At 39.0% G+C, this 22,818-nt stretch overlaps 1 protein-coding gene across 2 annotated transcripts in view; it reads right to left on the bottom strand.

Moving 5' to 3' along the window:
• ZDHHC20 (zDHHC palmitoyltransferase 20) overlaps positions 1–22,565 on the bottom strand; it is a gene marked incomplete at its 5' end in the record, with an annotated part of 85,132 nt that extends 62,567 nt beyond the window's left edge. For both annotated transcript variants that reach the window (XM_081083546.1, XM_081083547.1), the window contains 3 exons: positions 10,142–10,245; positions 14,642–14,668; positions 22,448–22,565. In XM_081083546.1, the coding sequence (XP_080939672.1) occupies positions 10,142–10,245; positions 14,642–14,668; positions 22,448–22,565 (249 nt within the window). The remainder of the gene's footprint in view (positions 1–10,141; positions 10,246–14,641; positions 14,669–22,447) is intronic.
• Between the last annotated feature and the right edge of the window lie 253 nt (positions 22,566–22,818).

Genomic DNA, 22,818 nt, shown 5'->3' with positions numbered 1-22,818 from the left:
CCCATGATTTTGTGGATTTGGGATTCTCAAAATAAATCCACTTTTCATCGCCAGTCACAATTCGATGCAAAAAAGACTTTCTTTTGTGCCATTGAAGCAAAATTTTACTGGTGATTTTTGGGATTTCCATCTGTCTTTCGTTCAGTTGATGTGGGACCCATTTTCCTTCCTTTTAAATCTTTCCCATTGCTTATAAACAAGTGGAAATTGTTTGCTGAGCAATGTCTAATCTTTCTGCAAGTTGTTTTTGAGTCTGGCACGCATCTTGATCCTATAATGTTTATAATTATTGGTCTTCAAACTTTTTCGGTTGACCTGGATGTTCTTTGTCTTTCACATCGAACTCATCACTTTTAAAGCGTTTAAACCAGCGTTCACAAGTATCTTGAGATGGAGCATGTTCACCATAAGCTTCCCAAAGTATTCAGCAGCACTTTTCTTCAAAATAATGAATTAAAACTTCCAGCAAATGCTCTTTTTGGGGGGCACAAAATTTGACATTTTTAAGTGTAAAAATCTCTATGATGTTAACACCTTCAGAAAATTTGACAGATAAAGTTTTGAAGCTTGTTGTCAATACAACAAAATAGCATACATATCAAATCGCATATATATCAACATATGTGTAACTCCATCTATTGAAAAAAATCTGATTAACTGGTACACCCATTATATAGCCCTGCCAGAGTGGCTCAGTTGGTTGTGAACCAAGCGGTTGTTGGTTGATTCCCAGTCAGGGCACATACCTGGGTAGTGAGTTCAATCCCTGATTGGGGTATATGCAGAACACAACTGATAGATGTTTCTCTCTCTCTCTCTCTCCCTCCCCCTTTCTCTCTTTAAGCATGTCCTCCGGTGAGGATTAATAACAACAACATATACTGTACATCCATATGTTCGCTGTAGCATTACTTACAATAACCAAGATATGGAAACAACCTAAGTGTCCATCAATAGACGAATGGAGCATTGTCGGTGTGACTCAGTGGTTGAGGGTTGACCCATAAATCAAGAAGTCATGGTTCTATTCCTGGTCAGGGCACATGATTCTATTCCTGAGTTGGGGGCTCGATCCCCAGTAGGGGGTATGTAGGATATAGCTGATAGATGATTCTCATTATTAATATTTCTATCTCTCCCTCTTCCTACCTCTCTCTTAAATCAATAAAAACATAAAAAAAGATGAATGAATAAAGAAGTGATGCATATATATAATGGAATATGACTCAGCCATAATAAAGAATGAAATCCAGTCATCTGCAACAACATGGATGGACCTAGAGGAAATTGTGCTAAGTGAAATAAGCCAGACAGAGAAAGACAAATGCCATATGATTTCCCTTATGTGTGGAATCCAAAAAAACAAGTTAAATGAACAAGAAGAACAGAAACAAAGTCACACACACAGAGAATATTTTGATGACTGCCAGTTGGGAGGAGGGTTGAGGGAATTGGTAAAAAAGGTAAAGGATTAAAATGTACAAAATGGTAGTTACAGAATAGTCACAGGGATGTAAAGTACAGCATAGGGAATCCTATATAATAAAAGGCAAATATGCAAGTTGTCCCCATGGGCAGGAGTTTGACAGACCGGGAGTTAGATATGCGCTGACCACCAGGGGGCGGCATGGAACATGGTGGGCGTTGGCAACGCAGCGCTGGCAGCGCACGGCAGTGGAGGCACTGCCTGCCCCAATGGGCCCCGATGAGAGCTGGACTATGGAGGGATGGTGGAGCAGGTGAGCAGGCAGTGCCAGGCCAAGGGACCCTACCAATGCACAATTTTTGTGCACCAGGCCTCTAGTATAGTAAATAAAACTGTAATAACTATGTATGGTGCCAGGTGAGTAACTAGATTTATTAGTTATATAAATGTCTAATCACTGGGCTATACACCTTGAACCAAGCATGTCAAACTCAAAGGCTAACACGGGCCAAATAAATGAGGCATATGGGCCACGACTTTGACATGCTTGCCTTAAACTAATATGCTATTGTACATCAACTATAATCTAAAAATAAAAAGCTATTTTTAAAAAACCTGTCTGGAAGTTTCTCTGGGGGTTCTTCTTGATTTCTATCTTGGGGAACCCAAAAACTCCAATGCTGGTAACATGACCTTAAAATACGTATCTGGATAGAAGATGTTCTAACCAAATTTTAGTTTCCTTGTGAAATCTGAACAAATTTCCCTGGGCTGTCTTATCTGTAGCCTATCATAGTATTCCAGGCCTTAACATAATTATTTTTCCTTAAGAATTAAGGTTATAGCCGAAACCGGTTTGGCTCAGTGGATAGAGCGTCGGCCTGCGGACTGAGGGGTCCCAGGTTCGATTCCGGTCAAGGGCATGTACCTGGGCTGTGGGCACATCCCCAGTGGGAGATGTGCAGGAGGCAGCTGATCGATGTTTCTCTCCCATCGATGTTTCTAACTCTCTATCTCTCTCCCTTCCTCTCTGTAAAAAATCAATAAAATATATTTAAAAAAAAAAAAGAATTAAGGTTACAAATTATGAAAACTAACACCAAATGAAAATCTCAAGAAATGCCCAAATTTTAGATGAGGAATGGAATAAAACAAAATTCAAAATGAATTAGTGTTTTGAAATTATTACTAGAAGTCTATTTTCCATTAAAAACTACTGAACATAATTCAAACTATGAAATATCATTTTAGGTTCTGTGTTCAGTTTTAATTTAAATATACATTAAATACCAAGAAAGAGCGTGGCACTGTCCCAGTTATTAAGGGTCCAAAGACTAAAAATATACACCAGTTATGTGCCCTTGACCAGAATCGAATCTGGGACCCTTTGGTCTGCAGGCCAACGCTCTAGCCACTGAGCCAAACCAGCTAAGGCAAGTCTAGTAGAAATGTTATCCATGTAAACAGAGAACTGCAAATTACAAATCAGCATAACAAATACAACATTAACTTTACAAGGTAAGCTAAAAGCTCCTTTGGGGGTGGGAGCTGTCAATAAAAGTTTCCTGGGAGAAGTGGTATCTAACCTGGGTTTTGAAAGATTAACAGGAATCTTTCCGGAAGATAGAGAAAGAGAATCCTGGCAAAAAGAACAAGGTATAGAAGCACAACGATGTGACAATAGTGTGCTCAGGGTAATATATTACTTGAATACAGAATTCCAGGATGAAGCAATGGAGATGAAGTTGGTAAGATTTTAGTTTAGGAAGCATTTTGTATACCATGCAAATGAGCAGGAACTTCGTTTTGTAGCTGACAAACTCTGAAGTGTTGCCAAAGAAGTGATGGAAAGATATTTTCTTTTTAAAAAGATGAACAGAAACAAAGTCGCCTACCAGCTCTTTTTGTTGTTGTTAATCCTCACCTGAGGATATTTTTTCCATTGATTTTTAGAGAGAGGGGGAGGGAGGGAGGGAAACATCAATGTGGGAGAGACACTGATTGGTTGCCTCCCGCATGCGCTCTGACCAGGACCAGGGATTGAACCTGCAACTCAGATATGGAAATCAAACCTACCACCCTTCAGTGCACAGACTGACACTCTAACCACTTAGTTATACACAGCAGGACACCTACCAGCTCTTCATATGCTGCCTCCTCCTCACCATTCATTCATTCATTCATTCTAGTATTTAGCAATCTGTCCATTATACACTAGGTCTGACTGTAGCTAATAAGGACACAGCAATAAACAATGAAGATTCTTGCCTGGCTGGCGTGGCTCAGCAGTTGATCATCGACCTATGAACCAGGAGGTCATGATTGGATTCCTGGTCAGGGCACATGCCCGGGTTGCAGGCTCAATCCCCAGTGTGGGGCATGCAGGAGGTAGCTGATCAATGATTCTCTCTCATCATTGATGTTTCTATCTCTCCTTCCCTCTCCCTTCCTCTCTGAAATCAATAAAATGTATTTTTTAAAAAACACAAAGATTCTTCCTTCAAGAACCTTATACTTTAGTGAAAGAGATACTCATAAAGGTCTCGGCTTAAATGGCACTTCTTCAGAGAAGACTTCTTTGATCATACTATCTAAAATAGCTTTTTTTCTAATAGCTTTTATTGTTATGCTCTACCACATCATGTTCCTTTTTTAAAATTTATCACAATTTATAATTATTTGTTTACTTATCATCTGTCTTTCCTTTTAAATGTAAAGCCCCTCTTTTTTTTATTCCCATTGCCTACCAGTCTTACAAACAGTAAATACTCAGTAAGTTCATGCTGACTGACTGAAAAAATACTTAGTTTTCCTAAAAATGTATTTTTGCTCTTTTAGACCCAATCAATTACTCTAGATTTTGATATCTAATTGTTGCTCTAACCTCTGAGCTTGAAGAGCCCTTTGGGCACAGTTACATTAGCTCTTACAGCTTGGTAATTACTTATAAAGTATCTCAGTCAGCACACTACTCTTATTTAGAAAGAGAACCTTAAGTTCCTGTCTTTGGTTGTTAAGGCAGCTTAGCTGGCCCTTAATGATTTAATAATTCAATCATTTAGTACTTACTGAACACCCACTATGCGGTAAAAGTGGGGAAATGATCCCGTCCTCAAAAAGCTGAAAGTTAATATATGTGATTAATAAATGTATAGTAATATATAACCTACTTTTATAAAAACCCTTGGTGGTGTTCATCACGTCCAGAACCACCACGCCCAAGCGGAAGGAAGTCAGTCCTGCAGGGGTTGTCTTGGCAACAGCTGCGCCCTCCCCCAAGCTGTTTCCCAGAGCTGTTTCCTGTAAGGGCGGGGTTTGAGGCAGGAACCCGCCCTGGGAGTGTGGAGGCATTATCTTTCTAAAGTGTGCCTCACCAGCACAGCCAAGGGTGAACCTAAGTGGGGGCAGCTGAAAGGCTTAGAAAAGACAGACAAGAGAATGAAAGCCGGGTCTCAGGGGGACGCTGCTTCTCTGAGAGACATGCCCTTATTTTATAGCAGATGCTCGAGGCAAAGTAAGGGTGTGACTAAGATGTTTACAACATTCTCCTGGGTTTCAGTCCTACTCAACTACATGCACCTGAACTCTATCAAGCCTACATCACTCAGGCACGTGGGGCCACGTGTTCGGACCATAGGTTGAAGCTTACAACTACAGCTGTTGACTATAATTGTGCTAGGAGGACCCTGCCCTCCAAGCTGGGACTTGCACGTGGCAATGAGGGGACTATGCCCTCTCATCAGTCCAAGGCTTGAACCTGTCCAAAATACTGTAGCGGCTCGCCACAATAAAATTTTAATTCTGTTTCTTTGTTACTGATGTTGTGGCCCCACACCATAACAAAGAAACAATTTCCGGAGGATGAGGCCCAGGAATCAGGATTTTAAAAAGATTCCCAGGTGATTCTAATGTGCAGCCAAGGTTTAGAACCACTGCCAGAGATAATATTAAAAATATACCTAAACGTGCAATTCTTTTTCCAAAAAATGAGCATGTTCAAAAATTAAATGAAAAGAATTTGGATATACTCGATGGAGATTTTCACACATATTTGAGTGATGATTCCATTGATTCCACAGATGATGCTGAAACGAAAAATTTTCCCATTGAATTTCTTAATAGTATTACTCCTTTGGGAATGCTGTGTCATATATTAAAATTGAAAGTGGGTGCAATCATCATGCTATTGAGAAATCTCAATAGTAAATGGGGTCTTTGTAATGGTACCAGATTTATTATCGAAAGATTATGACCTAACATTATCGAAGCTGAAGTATTAACAGGATCTGCAGAGGGAGAGGCTGTTCTGATTCCAAGAATTAATTTGTCTCCATCTGACTCTGGCGTCCCATTTAAGTTGATTCGATGACCGTTTCCCACAATGCCAGCATTTGTGATGACTATTGATAAATCACAAGGACAAACTCTGGACAAAATAGGCATATTCCTACCTGAACCCGTTTTTGCATATGGTCAGTTATATGTTGCTTTCTCTTGAGTTTGAAGAGCATGTGATGTTACAGTTAAAGTTCTAAGTACTTCATCACAAGGGAAATTAGTCAAGCACTCTGAAAGTGTTTTCACTCTTAATGTGGTGTACAGGGAGATATTAGAAAAAGTTTAATCACTTTATCAGTCATTGTTTGCATCACTGTTGTTTTTATATCATGTTTTTGTCGTTTTTATATCATGCCTCTGTTGTTGTTATATCCTTTTGTTAGTTTATTATTAAAATTATATATTATTTTCATATACATTTTACTAATTTCCTTTCATCTCTCACACTTCTATTATAGAGAAAGGGCAAATAGCAATATTAAAATATCTCCGCTAATTCATTCCCTTTTTAAAAATATATATATTTTATTGATTTTTTACAGAGAGGAAGAAAGAGGGATAGAGAGTTAGAAACATCGATGAGAGAGAAACATCGATCAGCTGCCTCCTGCATACTCCCCACTGGGGATGTGCCCGCAACCAAGGTACATGCCCTTGACCGGAATTGAACCCGGGACCCTTGAGTCCGAAGGCCGATGCTCTATCCACTGAGCCAAACCAGTTAGGGCAATTAATTCCCTTTTAATGTGTACAAATTTTGTGCACCGGGCTATTAGTTAATACTATAAAGTACTTCCAAGAATGCTAAGGACACAGTAAGTGCCATCTAAACGCCATTATCTTCGTTTCTGTTGGGGTTTTTTTTGCACATTGCACCCATAGGGTAATACAAACAAGTAAAACACCAATTACAATACTGGATAATAGAGTCATGACAAGGAAGGCAGGATGTGGGAAGCAGGGACACTGGATGCATAATTGGACAGGCAGCTAAACTTGTGGAAATAGGGAAGAAGTGGATATAAAAGCTTAAGCCCTGGACAGAAGGCTAAATGGGTGCCAAAAACAACCAATAGAAAAGAAGATAATGGCATTTAGATGACACTTATTGTGTCCTAGGCATTCTTGGAAGCACTTTACTAGTATAGTATTAATTATACACTGAGTGGCCATATTATTATGACCGGTCAGCTTATTATGACCACCCCAGCAGTACTTCGTTGGGCCACCTTTTGCCTTCAATACTGCGGCGATTCTTCTTGGCATTGACTCCACGAGATGTTGAAAGATGATGCGAGGAATCTGACACCATGCCTGATGAACAGCACTGTCCAGTTCTGTGAGATTTGATGGTCGTGGAACCAGCTGCCTGATGGCTCTTTTAACTTCGTCCCACAAATGTTCAATTGGATTGAGATCTGGTGATTGTGGGAGCCACCCAAGCAAGGTAAAGTCTCCCTCATGTTCTTGAAAGCACTCCTGCACAATACAAGCACTGTGGCATGGCGCATTGTCTTGTTGGAAGAAGCCATCTCCATTGGGAGACGCCATCAACATGATAGGATGAACTTGATCAGCAACAATACTTAGGTATGTTGTGCTTTTCTGACGTTTATAATGGTCTGGCCCTCTAGTAACTTGAGCGCGAAATTATAGCTAATTTGCCTACAAACGTCAGGGGGTCATAATAATCTGGCCATTCAGTATATATTACTATACATTTATTAATCACATACATTACTTGATTCAACCCTTAAAAGAATCCCATAGGTATGTAGTACTGTCATCCTCACTTTACAGGGGAGAGGTCTGAGCTATAGACAGCTAAGCAAAGTCTCTGCCATCACACAACTGCTCAGTAGCAGAGGTAAGAGTTGAACCTGGTCAGTCTGGAGCTAGTCTGAGTTCTTAACCTCTATACTATACTGCTTCTTAAAAGTATTACCAATTGCTTTTTCTCATTCTAATTTTTATTTTCCATAATGAGAACTAAATTCTCATGCATGCTATGTTTCAACAGCCATCACAAGTGATTCATTAAATAAAATCAGGCCCTTTTCTCAACTTAAGAGATTTAGATATGGATGGCATAAATTTAAGGGTTGACTATTACCAATGTCTGAAGAATGTACTTGAAGAAACACTGTTTTATTAATGTTTTATAATACCTCTTAAAACAAAAGCACACAATAAGAAAATGGACAAAAAAATTAGCATTATCTACTAATGACGAATGTATATATAACTTATGATCCAGCAATTCTATTCCTATGCATCTACCCAAAAGAACCATATATGTATGCACATATGTGTGTATGTATATGCATTTGTCCATGCACTAGAATGTTCACAGCAGCACTATTTGTAGTAACCTTAAACTAGAAGCTATCCAAACGTCTGTACCCATCAACAGCAGACGAGGTATATAAATTGTGTTATAGACCACAACTAAATACTAAATAATGAGAATGAATTTCCCACAATTGTATACAACAGTACGAACAAATCTCACAAATAGGATGTTAATGAAAGAAGCCACACACACAAAGTATATGTCCTGTATGACCCCATCTACGTGAAATACTAGGCAAAACTAATCAGCGCTACTGGAGTGGCTTCCCATGAAGTGGGTTAGTGAAAGGGAGCATGAAGCTACGGGAAGCTGGTAATGTTCTGCTTCTTACCTGGGTGGTGGTCACTCAAGTGTGTTTAGTTTGTGAAAATTCATCAAGTGTACACTTATGGTACGTATATTTTTCTGCATATATATTATTCTATAGAAAGTTAAGTGGAAATTGATCATTTTAAACATGTGGTCTATAAATTTAATGAATTATGAAGAGAAATAATTACATTGTCATCATCAGCTAATATCTGAGTGCTAATCATGTGGCAGGTACTATATCAAAAGCTTTACATGAGTGAATCTCATTTAATTCTCACAAAAAAATCTTACAGAGATAGGCACTATTATTAACTTCATTTTCCAATGAGAAACTAAGGCTCAGATTCATTAAGTAATATGTTACAGCAGAAAAACCAAACTCAGACGATCCTAACTCTAGGGAATATATTAAACATCTAACTATATTAAATTACAGGTAAAGGTGAATTCAGGAAATGTCAAGGCAAGAGAGACACACTGGTCTTGAAACTTACTCTATGTAAACGTTCACTCACATTATTTTTTAGATAGAACCTTCAACTAGAAGAAACACTGGCCAAATTAAGGTGTAACAAGCAGTACCCTAGACCAGCGGTTCTCAATCTATGGGTCACGACCCCTTTCGCGGTCGAACGACCCTCTCACAAGGGTCGCCTAAGACCATCGGAAAACACATATATAATTACATATTGTTTTTGTGATTAATCACTATGCTTTAATTATGTTCAATTTGTAACAATGAAAATACATCCTGCATATCAGATATTTACATTACGATTCATAACAGTAGCAAAATTACAGTTATGAAGTAGCAACGAAAATAATTTTATGGTTGGGGGTCACCACAACATGAGGAACTGTATTAACGGGTCGCAGCATTAGGAAGGTTAAGAACCACTGCCCTAGCCGAAACCGGTTTGGCTCAGTGGATAGAGCGTCGGCCTGTGGACTGAAAGGTCCCAGGTTCAATTCCGGTCAAGGGCATGTACCTGGGTTGCGGGCGTATCCCCAGTAGGAGATGTGCAGGAGGCAGCTGATCGATGTTTCTCTCTCATAGATGTTTCTAGCTCTCTATCTCTCTCCCTTCCTCTCTGTAAAAAATCAATAAAATATATTTTTTTAAAGAACCACTGCCCTAGACAATTAATTCCCACAATCAAATCAACTCTTTAGTTGTAGCATACTCATTCAGACCTGAGAAATATGTTAAAAGATTTCTAAAAACAAAACCTACTTTTCTAACTTCATTCTGTCTCTTAAGATTTTTTTACTCCAGTGGCATAAGTATGTCTTTAAGAAAATATAACATGGCAGAAGAATACAGTGGGGCCTTCACTTACGAGTTTAATTCATTCAGAGACCGAGTTCGTTAAGGAGCTCGTTAACTCAAATTACTCTATCAACTCAATGCAAAAAGTCAGCCGAGAGACAACTGGTATCTCAAAAAACTCGTTAGTCGGGACACTCATAAGCCAAGGCCCCACTGTATAAGTACAGCTAAACTTTAACACATCATTACTCTCTAACTATGCTATGTCAGTAGAGTTGTATCTGAGAATAGGCTTATGAGTCATCCACAATGCAGAATTACCAAGCAGGATCCATGAATGGAAACAGAACAAATGCACTATATAATAAAGCTTTCACAAAGGTAACACAGGGAAAATATTTCCATAATTACAGCATTTGGCAATTACCAACATTAAATTTACCTCTTTGGAGGGGGAAGCGGGAGAGGTGAAAATTGTCATCCAATAGGACCATACAAACATAACAAAGAACAGATGAAAAGCCACAAGGTAAACAACGGCCTTTCCTGGTAAATAAAAACAAATAATATTTCATTGAATCCTGGTGAAAACAGGAAAAAGCATTACATTAAAACACAATATTTAGAGTCAGGAGGTTTAACCTAATAAAAAATAATTAAAACACACTAAAGATATAAAATATATAAAGTCCTTTATCTGCATGATGAAATATTACAGATATGAAGGAGCATTCTGTATTTAAGAGCATGGTTTATGGTTTCTGTAATATTAGTCTGAGATGAGATTTGATTTTATTGAGTTGCTGAAGATATAGTTGAAACACCTCTTTCACTGGTTGCATTTCAAGCTCTTCTAAAAGATTTTCAATGACTTAAACCAGATTCCATTACTATGAACATTAAATCCAGTGCTATGAATATTAAATAAATGTTCTATTACTATGAACATTAAATATGAACTGAAAATAAAGGAAGTTCATAACACAGCAAATAATCAGTACATTAGAAAAATTTAATTCTTGGATTGTTCAGAAAGATATCCTAAATTTCATTCTCCTTTCAACATAGAGTAATCAAAAATTTCAGCCACTTTGAATTTCTGTCATAACTCTTTCCCAAGTAAATTAGTGTAAGACTACAACATACTTATCTCCAAATATTAACTCACTGTTGGGTTCTGTAGTTTTCTATTTGGAAGAAGTGAGAATGATTTCCACAAGAAGCAAGAACTTTCTACCAGGTACTTAAATTCTAAGTTTAGAATTCAACATCACAAACCCACTAAAAAACACAAGTATGCCCAACCTGTGTGACTCACTCGTTGAACGTTGACCCATGAACCAAGTGGTCACTGGTTCAATTCCCGGTCAGGGCAAATGCCCGGGTTTCAGGTTCAATCCCCAGTAGAGGATGTGCAGGAGGCAGCCAATCGGTGTTTCTCTCTCATCGATGTTTTTATCTCTCTATCCCTCTCCCTTCCTCTCTCACTAAAATCAATAGAAATATATTTTTTAAAAAGTTTGTTCTACCCATTTTAAATTTCAGATCAAATACTACTTCTTCCACAAAAACCTTCTCCATTACCTTATGAATTCATTACCCCTTCATACTCTACTCCCCAAATAATTTGCTCAGACTTCAATAAACCACTAGATTAAAGTTAGTTGCTTAATATTTATGAGCTAATATAATAAATGCAAAACACAACAATGCCTGGCACATAATAAATCCTGTTCTTCCTTTGGTCTGAGGTTATTTTTCCTTATGTTTTTGGTTTTAAAAAAGTTTCTTTTAAAATAAAATAAAAAATTGTCAACTCAGAGACCTAAAGTAACCACAAAGGATGGTTTGAAATTAAACTTTAACTATAAGCAGTTATGTGCTAGGCCTGTATATTCACTGACAAGGTTATACTTTACCTTAACTGAGACTATCTGTCTTTTTGCATCTATGATAACATACTCTTGAAGTGCCTGGGTAACTTGTACCTTCCCTTTTTCTGGACCCCCTGGGGCACAACCAAATGTGCTGAGCGCCAGGACAGATACCACAACCTCCTCTTATGTTCAAATTTGCCTTATTTTCATTTCCATTAAAACTGATTGTAATCCTCATTGAAAATCCTGGATTCTCAAAATCGGTACTTTGTATCATCTCTGTTCCCTCCAGTGTTCTACCCAGTGGACTCAATACAATTTCTTTCCTTGTTTTTTTCCTTTGGAAAAGCATGCTGGAGCTCAGTCTCCTACTGTTATACCAACTGTCAACTTCTTAACTCACTTCACTGATTTATACTTTTGCCTGGCCTGATATTCAACCAAGTCTATTAATCCTCATCTACAGAATATCATATAGCTTTGAAATAAATGGTAACCTAGAATTACTTTAAACTTGGTCATTTAGTTACTTACACTATGACCAAAATATAAAACAATATACTCCAGAAATATGTTAAAAAACATTTAACATATTTTCAGAATATTTCAGCTCTCCATAAGAATAAAAACAAAATGGCTTTTGCTTTTAAAAATTGTAACCCTCAGTTACAAAACAGGTAAAATAAATCTCTCAGTATGATGCTGGTAATATAGTAAGTACTTAACAGATCATTATTATTATCAAGTTGATATAGGGAAGGGGCATGAGAGCTATATAAATTAACTAAAGTCAAACAAAGTTAAGTCAGGGGCCGGCTACATGCTGTCTGACACGAAACTCAGCTGACTGGAGATGCAAGCAGATCATGAAGAGCCTCTGGACAAAGAAAATTTCTGCAAAGATTGATTAACAGCTACTCACCCATACCTTATCATTTACACATACCATAAAGCAGTGGTTCTCAACCTGTGGGTTGCGACCCCTTTGGGGGTCGAACGACCCTTTCACAGGGGTCGCCTAAGACCATCAGAAAACACATATATAATTACATATTGTTTTTGTGATTAATCACTATGCTTTAATTATGCTCAATCTGTAACAATGAAATTGGGGGTCACCACAACATGAGGAACTGTATTAAAGGGTCGCGGCATCAGGAAGGTTGAGAACCACTGCCATAAAGGGAAAACACAATGCCACAAAATAAACCTTGTAAAGGTTAATCTCAACCTTTTCCCACTCTCTATTTCCCCATACCAGCAATTTTCCATAGAAACTACAAACAGATGTAAGTCAATCTGTAGAGATGGTTGGGATCTATCTTCCTTCTTTGGTGAGGAGAGTCCAGTAGAGTGGTTTTTCTTGCTTGTCCCCTCTACTCAATAAAACCTGCTTTTCCACTTTAACCTCTTCTCTGGCTCTAGTCTTGAATTCTTTTCTGCTCCAAGCCCAAATAACCTCTTGGCTCTGGGTTTAAGTTGCCACTAGAGACTTACCCCTCCAGCATCAAAATTATGATGCAGCCTGGCTAGTGTAGCTCAGTGGTTGAGCATCAACCTATGATCCAGGAGGTCATGATTCCGTTCCCAGTCAGGGCACATACCTGGGTGTGGGCTCAATCCCCAGTAGGGGGAGTGCAGGAGGCAGTCGATAGATGATTCTCTCTCATCATTGATGTTTCTCTCTCCCTCTCCCTTCCTCTCTGAAATCAATAAAAACATATTTTAAAAAATATGACGTAAAGAACAAAAAATATTGCTTTTAAGTAAGTTTGAATCAATTTGATTGCTAATAACAAACTTCTGGTCATATATATGCTGGAAGAAATATATAAAGCAAAAGTTCCCTAAGCAAATTAAATCAAAGCTGAAAGAAAAACTGAACCTATAAATCAAAATATCTGATTCAAATATCACCTATAATTGAATTAAAGACTAATAAGCAAACAAAAAAATCATCAAAACACTCTTTGGAAGACATGGGGAAAATAGCCCCAAGAAATAATGATACAAGTTTAAAATTCTGTTGTAAGAATTTCAGAAATTCTCTGCATTCTGTATGTGCGTATTCAACATATGGAAAACAGTACTGATTTAAAGGAAGAAAAGCATGCCTACCAAGATTGAGTTTGTTCTGTTAATGAGACACCAGATTCAAAGGTAACTTGAGATTTACATAATGAATGCCTAATTATTTCCAGTAATAAGAATAAATATTAATTTCTAACTATTCAACCGTTCTAGAAATCCTCTGGATTTCCATATCTCAAATCAAATTTTATTTTTGAAATTTGATCTCAATAGGTAGAAAAAATTATTTTATCTCAGTGAATTTTGAGCAAATATTCTTCTCAAAATATTGTCATTGACTAGTCATTATAAAAACTTTAATTCCCTTTCAAAATGAACTAGCAATCTTCATTTTTACAGTCTGCCTATTTAACTAATTGTCAGTGCTATTTTTAACAAATGCACAAACAAAAGAAAATAAAATTCCTTCCTCCACCCTAGCTAAAACTGATACTAAATATCTAAACTATTACTATAGAATTCTAAAGTCTATACAAGGCAGAAATATATATATAAGTATACCAAAGAAGTTTGGGTATTAGGTGCCTTACAAAATAACAACTTACTAATAGTGCAAAGAAGAATATATTGAGCCCTAGCCGGTTTGGCTCAGTGGATAGACCGATGGCCTCTGGACTGAAGGGTCCCAGGTTCGATTCCGGTCAAGGGCACATGCCCATGTTGTGGGCTCGATCCCCAATAGAGGGTGTGCAGGAAGCAGCCAATCAATGATTCTCTCATCACTGATGTTTCTATCTCTCTCTCCCTCTCTCTTCCTCTCTGAAATCAATAAATATATATATTTTTTTAAAAAGAATATATTGAATGTATAGAAATAAACCCAGTATTACATCTCATTTTAGTTATTTAAGCTTAAAATATATATTGTCTTTCTAAAAATAAAAGCACAAATGTCATCACTAAATAAAAAGTAGGAAGGTTGCAATTATGATACCATAAGAAGTCTACTTAAACTGAGACTAAAAGTGTCTTACCATTTTCTCCATTTCCAGAAAGAGTAACTAGAATAAAAGAAAAAACAATGAATATTATACTTTAAACATTTTGTACATAAGTTTTATCGCCAGTTGACTATTCATCTTAATATCATTTTCATAAAAACAAAGTTTAGTTATAAAATGTAAACTCTAATACAACTTTAGAATTGCACAAAAGTCCTAAAAACACTAAAATGCTAAAATTCAAATTACTTATCATTAACACTGCAATCACATTACACATTTTTTCCAGACCTTTGTTCATTTTAAGTGTATCCATATGTTTATAGTTTGAAGTATCGTTAGCTCTTTCCTTAATGCTACCTAAAGAATGAACAGGAATCTCCTCTATGGCACTCAGAGTTATTTAGTCTGTGATGTATCTCTATAGAGGTTTTTAAATAATTTATTTGGTATCAAATTTGTATCTCTTTGTTTTTACAATGAAAATCTTAGTTCCTTGGAGAGCATTATGCTAAGTGAAATAAGCCAGTCAATGAAGGAAAAATACCACATGATCTCACTCATTCATGGATAACAGAGACCATTATAAACTTTTGAACAATAATAGATACAGAGGCAGAGCAGCCTCAAACAGATTGTCAAACTGCAGCAGGAAGGCCGGGGAGGGTTGGGGGGCAGGAGGTAGGGGGGTAAGAGATCAACTAAAGGACTTGTATGCATGCATATAAGCATAACCAATGGACATAAGACACTGGGGGATAGGGGAGGCTAGGGGACTGTCTAGGGCGGGGTGATAAAATGGACACATATGTAATACCCTTTGTAATACTTTAAGCAATAAAAAAAAAAAAAAAATCTTAGTTCCTAATTAATTTACTTACTTGTTTTTTCCTAAAATATACATAAAATAGTTTAAAAACTGCATACTAGTTTAAGATTTCTTTGCAACTTTTAAATTTATTTGGCTTGGCTTTAAACTATATCCCACTAAGGAGTACTATGTTCAAAAGTCATTTGAAATAATTCTTTCCTGTGTGTAGTTATAGTATCAACTTTATATAAAATCAAGTTCATTTTTGCCCTAACCGGTTTGGCTCAGTGGATAGAGCGTCGGCCTGCAGACTGAAGGGTCCCAGGTTCGATTCCGGCCAAGGGCATGTACCTTGGTTGCAGGCACATCCCCAGTGGGGGGTGTGCTGGAGGCAGCTGATCGATGTCTCTCTCTCATCGATGTTTCTAACTCTCTATCCCTCACCCTTCCTCTCTGTAAAAAAAAAAAAATCAAGTTCATTTTTAAAAAGAAAAAATAATTTAAAAATTAAGTTCATTTATTTCATGATTTCAAACTGAACTGTTTGCTTTTATTCCCCTCTTTTATTTTTTTCAATCTGAATAATCTGAATAAAGTATCAATGGTTTAAAAGTCAAAACTCTATAAAGAGGTACTCAGAAAGGCCTGGCTTTTACTCCTCATCCCAAGTAATCATTTTTATTAATGTCTGTTTTATCCTTCTAATATTTCTCTTAGCAAAATAAGCAAGTAAGTACACACAGGGTGAGGTAAAAGTAGGTTTACACAGTTGTTTATATGGAAAATAATACATTAATAAATAATAATACAAGTATAAGCTCTGTGTTTCCTATACTCACAATTGTAAACCTACTTTTATCCACCCTATATTTCCCGTTTCTCCATTTATAAACCATTCCACACCTTTTTTTCCATCATTATACATGAGTACATGGACACAATCATGGCTTGTTTGTAAAGCACTGCACAGTACTCCATTGTATGGGAGTTCCAGTAATACGATTAGGCCTCTATTGATAGACATCTGGGTTGTCTCTAATCTTCTGCTGCTACAATGATGTGGCAATAAATAATTTTATGCATGTGTCATTTATGGAAGTTTATTTTCAGTGTAGATTCCTAATGGTAGGATTACTGGACCAAAAGTAAATCTGTCCACTTATCCCCAAAATCCCTGTTTTAGGGGCTGTACCATTTTATACTCCTACCAGTGCTTTAGCAATGTCACCATCAGAAAGGTCCTAGGCTGGCCCTGGCTGGTATGTACAATGGTTAGAGCACTGGCCTGCCCACTGAAGGGTCTTGGGTTTGAATCCCAGTCAAGGGCACGTACTTAGGTTGCAGGTTCAAGCCCTGCCCTGGTTGGGGCAAGTGCAGGAGGCAATCGATGTGTCTCTGTCACATTAATGTTTCTCTCTCCCTTTCTTCCTCTCTCCCTGCCTTCCTCTCTAAAACCCAATGGGGAAAATATCCTCAGGTGAGGATTTTAAAGAGAGAGATGAGAGAGAGATGAGAGATGAGAGAGAGAGAGAGAGAGAGAGAGAGAGAGAGAGAGAGAGAGAGAGAAGGGAGGGAGGGAGGGAGGGAGGGAGGGAGGGAGGGAGGGAGGAAGGAAGGAAGGAAGGAAGGAAGGAAGGAAGGAAGGAAGGAAGGAAGGAAGGAAAAGAGAGAAAGAAAGAAAGAAGAGCCCTGGCTGGGTAGTTCAGTTTGTTAGAGTGTTGCCCTAATATGCCAAGGCTGGGGGTTCGATTTCCAGTCAGGACACAGACAAGAAATCAACCAATGAATACATAAATAACTGGAATAACAAACTGATGTTTCTTCTCTCTCTCTCTCAAATCAATACAAAACAAACAAATAAATAAATAAATAAGAAGGAAGAGCACTAGAAATGGTAACTACATGGGTAAACATGTAACATTTGTTTTCTTATTATTCAAATCTTTAAAAAAAATAATAAGCTGTTTGTTTAAACAAAATGATAGCAATATAGTGTGAGTTTTACAACATAAAATGTATGACAACAATAGCATAAAGGCTTGGAGGGAAGAAATGAAGGAATGCTTTTATAAGGTAAAAGCATGTGAAATTGTATATCACTTGAAGATAGGTTATGATAAGTTAAAAGATGTAAGCTATAAACCTTAAAGCAATCACTAAAATAAGAGTTACAGCTAATAAGCCAACAAGGAAGAGAAAATCATAAGAATAATTCAGAAATTTTAAATCATTTAAAAGTTGGTTAATTCAAAAGAAGGCAGAAGGAAGGATAGGACAGATTAAAAAATAACAAATGAGAAGGCTTAAACTTAACCATTTCAATAATCACATTAAATGTAAATAGTCAAAACACCTCAGTTAAAAAGGCAGAGATTGTACAGCATGGTGACTATAGTTAATGATACTGTATTATATATTTGAAACTTGCTAAGAGAATAAATCTTTCCTTTTTTTAATATATTTTATTGATTTTTTACAGAGAGGAAGGGAGAGAGATAGAGAGTTAGAAACATCGATGAGAGAGAAATATCGATCAGCTGCCTCCTGCACATCTCCCACTGGGGATGTGCCCGCAACCCAGGTACATGCCCTTGACCGGAATCGAACCTGGGACCTTTCAGTCTGCAGGCCGACGCTCTATCCACTGAGCCAAACCGGTTTCGGCAAGAGAATAAATCTTAAAAGTTCTCATCACAAGGAAAAAAACTTGTAACTATTTCTGGTGATGAATGTTAACTACATTTGTTGTGGTGATCATTTTTCAATATAGATACATATGAATAGTATGCTGTAGTCCTGAAACTAATATGATGCTACATGTCAATTTTTTAAAAGGCAGAGATTTTCAGATTGGATTAAAAAAAAAAAAACAAGACCTGCCCTAGCCGGTTTGGATCACTGGTTAGAGCATTAGTCCATGGATTGAAGGGTCATGGGTTTGATTCCGGTCAAGGGCATGTAGTTCAGTTGCTGGCTCAATTCCTGGCCATGTCTGGACATGTGTGGGAGGCAACCAATCGATGTGTCTCGCTCACATCAATGTTTCTCTCTCTCTCTCTCTCTCTCCCCCCCCCCCCCCGCCTCTTCCAGTCTTTCTAGATATCAATGTAAAAGATGTTATGAGGATTAACAAAACAAACAAAAAAGACAAGACCTACTATATGCTGTTTACAAAAAATGCATTTTTTAAAATATATTTTTTATAGATTTCAGAAAGGAAGAGAGAAAGACAGAAACATCAATGATGAAAGAGAATCATTGCTCGGCCGCCTCCTGCACACCCCCAAGGGGGAGCCTGAAATCCAGGCATGTGCCCTGACAGAGAATCGAACCGTGACCTCCTGGTTCATAGGTCTGTCGATGCTCAACCACTGGGCCACACCGGCTGGTCAAACAAATACATTTTAAATATACAAATATAAACAGGTTAAAGTAAAAGGAAGGAGAAAGACATACCATGCTAACACTAATTCAAAGAAAGATTAGTAGACATGTTAATATTTGCCAAAGTATATTTCAAAGTAAACACTATCACCAGGAGTAGGAAGGTCATTTCACAATGATAAAAGGTCAATTCATCAAGAGGACACAACAATCCTAAATATATTTATAAATTTGTTAATACTTACCCAAGGATATTTTCCCATTGATTTTTAGAGAATGGAAGGGAGCAGGAGAGAGAGAGAAAAACATTGATGTGAGGGAAACACATCTACTGGTTGCCTCCTGCATGTGCCCTGACCAGGGTTGGGTAACAAACCCATACCCAGGTATGTGCCCTTAACTGGGAACTGAATCCTCGACCCTTCGGTCCAAAGGCTGATACTCTAACCACTGAACCACATAGGCCAGGGCATCAGATGGCTATTGTGTTGGCTGTTGTCATTTTTTGTATTTGACAATCTAAGGGAAAAGAGGTCAGTGCCCCTGACTAAATAGGTACTGTATGATTTTTATTGATTTCAGAGAGGAAGGGGGAGAGGAGGAGAGGAGGGGAGGGGAGGGGAGGGAGAGAGAGAGAGGGAGAAGGAGAGGGAGGGAGAAGGGGAAAGGGAGAGGGAGAGCGGGAGGGGGAGGGGGAGAGAGAAAGAAACATCAATGATGAGAGAGAATCATTGGTGGGCTGCCTCCTGCACACCCCCGACTGGGGACCAAGCCCACAACCCGGGCATGTGCCCTTGACCGGAATCCAACCTGGGACCCCTCAGTCCCCAGGCCGACACTCTATCCACTGAGGCAAACCAGCTAGGGCCAGGTACAGTATGTTTTAAAAATTCTTGCAGCACACCAGTGTGCCTCGCCACACGGGTTGAAAATCGCTGCCTTATAAAGGGTGTCCCAAAATTCATGCAAGAAGTAATTTTGATAGAAAACACAGGTTTATAATTAAAAATTGTAAATTTTTTATTGATTCATAAAGTATACAGTATAGGGTTATGTATGGAATAGCACATCGGGTAAATGGCCTCCACGGTTTTGCTGGCACATACGCAAAGCCGTGGTCTTCATTGTTCCTGCTCCTGGGCCATAATTGGTACTTGGTAATGCTTATCAAATTGAAGGGATTGAAATCAAAGGGCAACAGATATTAGAATCTGATTCAATAAACCAAGTAAAATTAGGCTTTTATTTATTTTTTTGTTGTTGTTAATGCTCACGCAAAATTCAAATCTTGCGTGAATTTTGGGAAACCCTTTACAAATGGATCATAAATAATACTGAAATGTGCCCGAGTGTCCAGGTCTGGATAAACAAATAGACTTATCTTGCATAGTAATTTATTTTTATTGATTTTAGAGAGAGAGGAAGGGGAGAGAGGGAAAGAGAAAGAGAGAGAGAGGGGAACACAGATTTGTTGTTCCACTTATCTATGCATTCACTAGCTGACTTTTGTATGTGCCCTGACTAGAGAACGAACCCACAACTTTGGTGCATCAGGGATGCTCTAACCAACTGAGCTACCCGGCCAGGGCCTACTTTATGGAGATTATTATGAGCATTAAATAAATTAACACATGTAAAGATAATTATTATCATCCTTTACCATATAGTTTGATAAAGAATACCAGAAGCTATGAAAATTTTATAAAAATGATGAAAACAACACATTAAGACACTTCTCTCAATTTAAAGTTATATAGTATTAATAAAAAAATATAAAAAAGTTATATATTAATGTATTTCAATGGGCGGGTCTGTGCTCATTAAAACAAATATACATGAATAATTTAAAGAAAAGTTTGAATATGAGTCTGAACGAGTTTTTATGCTCAAGTCCAGCAGACCTCCCAAATTCTCCCTACTCTAACTCAGATAACTTAGAAGTATTAAATACAGGCACTATGTAAGACCTTTCACCATCAGTATTTTAAAATACCCTCATGGCTCACTAAAAATCATATGTATAATAGAGAGATGTGGTACATTCTAATACCCACTCAACAATTGTGTGACCTAACCAAAGAGCCTATTTGCTCAGTCTCATTTCTTACATCTGTGGCATATTGAAGGAAGAATGATGAAATGCCCCCCTCCATCCCCATTAGTGCACACAGGACTTCTTAATTCATGTTCATTTTCCTTTCTTTATGTTTGATGTCATCTTTCGATAGATTAAATGTGCAATTTCAACATAAATGCACATTTTTAGTGCTTCGTCAGAGACTTTACTTCAAAACCACTATGGGATTAAAATAGGGTGGGGACAATCTTCTGACAGAATTAAATAAGACAGGTACAACTTTTGTAATGAATGCCCACTTCCAAGTAAATAAGATAAAGTATTACCATAAGCTGATGAGAACCCTATGATCACTATCACCTACTGGAAGTAGTCTCAAAAAAAAAAACCAACAAAAAACCCTAACTCTAGCCAACCTTAATGGATTCAAAAATCATTGTTAGTAAACATTCTGGTCTCCAAAAAGACGAGACTAAATAATATTCAGCAGATTATTATTTGGAAATGTATTCCACAACTAATTTATTCTGGTTCTATTTTCCTTGGAATTAAATATTCCAGAGTACAAAATAATTTTCTTAAAGGTGGATAGTTTCATTTAAAAACCTATCTTCAAGCCTTCTGAGGCAAAGCATTCTCCTCCACGTGCGGAACTCGGTTTTTGCCAAGTACTTATTTGAGAGCTGTACAAACCCGCAGCCATAACTGCGGAAGTCCTGGTGGTGTCAACCTTCAAGCGGAGTGGGCGGCACAGCTTTCCATTCACACGGCTCGTTTCTATCTCACGGGGCTCTTTCTTTAAGTATATATAACAGCGGTCCTTTCGATAGCGTGGACTCGGCGTGGACGCGAAGGCGAGGGATAGCAAGGGGCTGCTCTGACAAACCCCGCAGACGGTGTGGCCCCCCCGTTTCCCCGAAGAGCGGACACTGCCAGCGGCCAGACGGGCACAGGCCGGTGTCAATCTGAGCGGTCGCACCACGCCTGTTCCCTTAGGCCAGACCAACCGCGCAACAGCCCAGAACAATGTTTGGATTGACAGCCAATTTCCTTCCATCTTAAGCACAACCTAACCAAACCAGTGTCCTAAACCTCTGAAGTGTAACGGGATGTGCCTTCCCTTTTCCAGGGACTCGGGTGAGAACTAACGAGGGAAACAGTTAAGGACAATAAAAGGAGATCTCAACATCTGAGGGATGAGCGAACTAGAAACCTCCGTCAGAAAACAGCAGCGAAGATGATCATCACCTCACTTATTCTTTGTCTAAAAGCAGTATTGTCTGCGAGTTCCTGACTCTGACGTGCAATAATGAACTTCCCACGCGCCGGCAGCGCAGGAGGCTGGAAGCGGCCGCCCGTCGCGTCCGCGGCAGTCGTCCTCGGCGGAGCGACCCCGCGGCCCCCACGGCCGCCGCCCCCCGGCCCGGCTCTTCGCTGCGAGCGTCACAGACGCAGAGCCGGCCACACACTTCCGCCCCGGCTCCTCCGGGAAGCCCTGCGGAGCGAGCGTCCACCCCACGGCGCCGCCGCGGGCCGCGTCCCGCCCGTCCGCCCGCCCGGTACTCACACACACACAGCTCCACCACGTACGCGTAGTAGGACCACGCCACCACGAAAGTGATGAACAGCACTGGCACCCAGCCTGCGCCGCGTAGGCAGCAGCGCCAGAACCGCCCCGGCGCCATTTTCGGGGCGGTGGCAGCACAGCGGCCGTGAGGGGCGCGGCCCCGCCTCTAATGCCCGCGTCGCCTCACCCTGGGGCGGGTCCCGCAAAAGGGGCCGCGCTGGGGGCGGGGCCTCGATGCGACTCCGCCCTGGGGGCGGGGCGGGGCGGGGCAGGTTCTGGAAGGAGAGGAGGGGGCAGCTGCCTGGGGAAGTGCTGAGGCAGAAAACACTACCTTGTCGGAGAGCTGAGCTAGTGGATGTCCTTTGTGTCTA

Source organism: Myotis nattereri (assembly GCF_964212035.1).
Source record: "Myotis nattereri genome assembly, chromosome: 2".
Classification (NCBI taxonomy): domain Eukaryota; kingdom Metazoa; phylum Chordata; class Mammalia; order Chiroptera; family Vespertilionidae; genus Myotis; species Myotis nattereri.
Note: the sequence above shows the minus strand (reverse complement) of the source record. Positions and strands in the feature narration are given on the sequence as shown.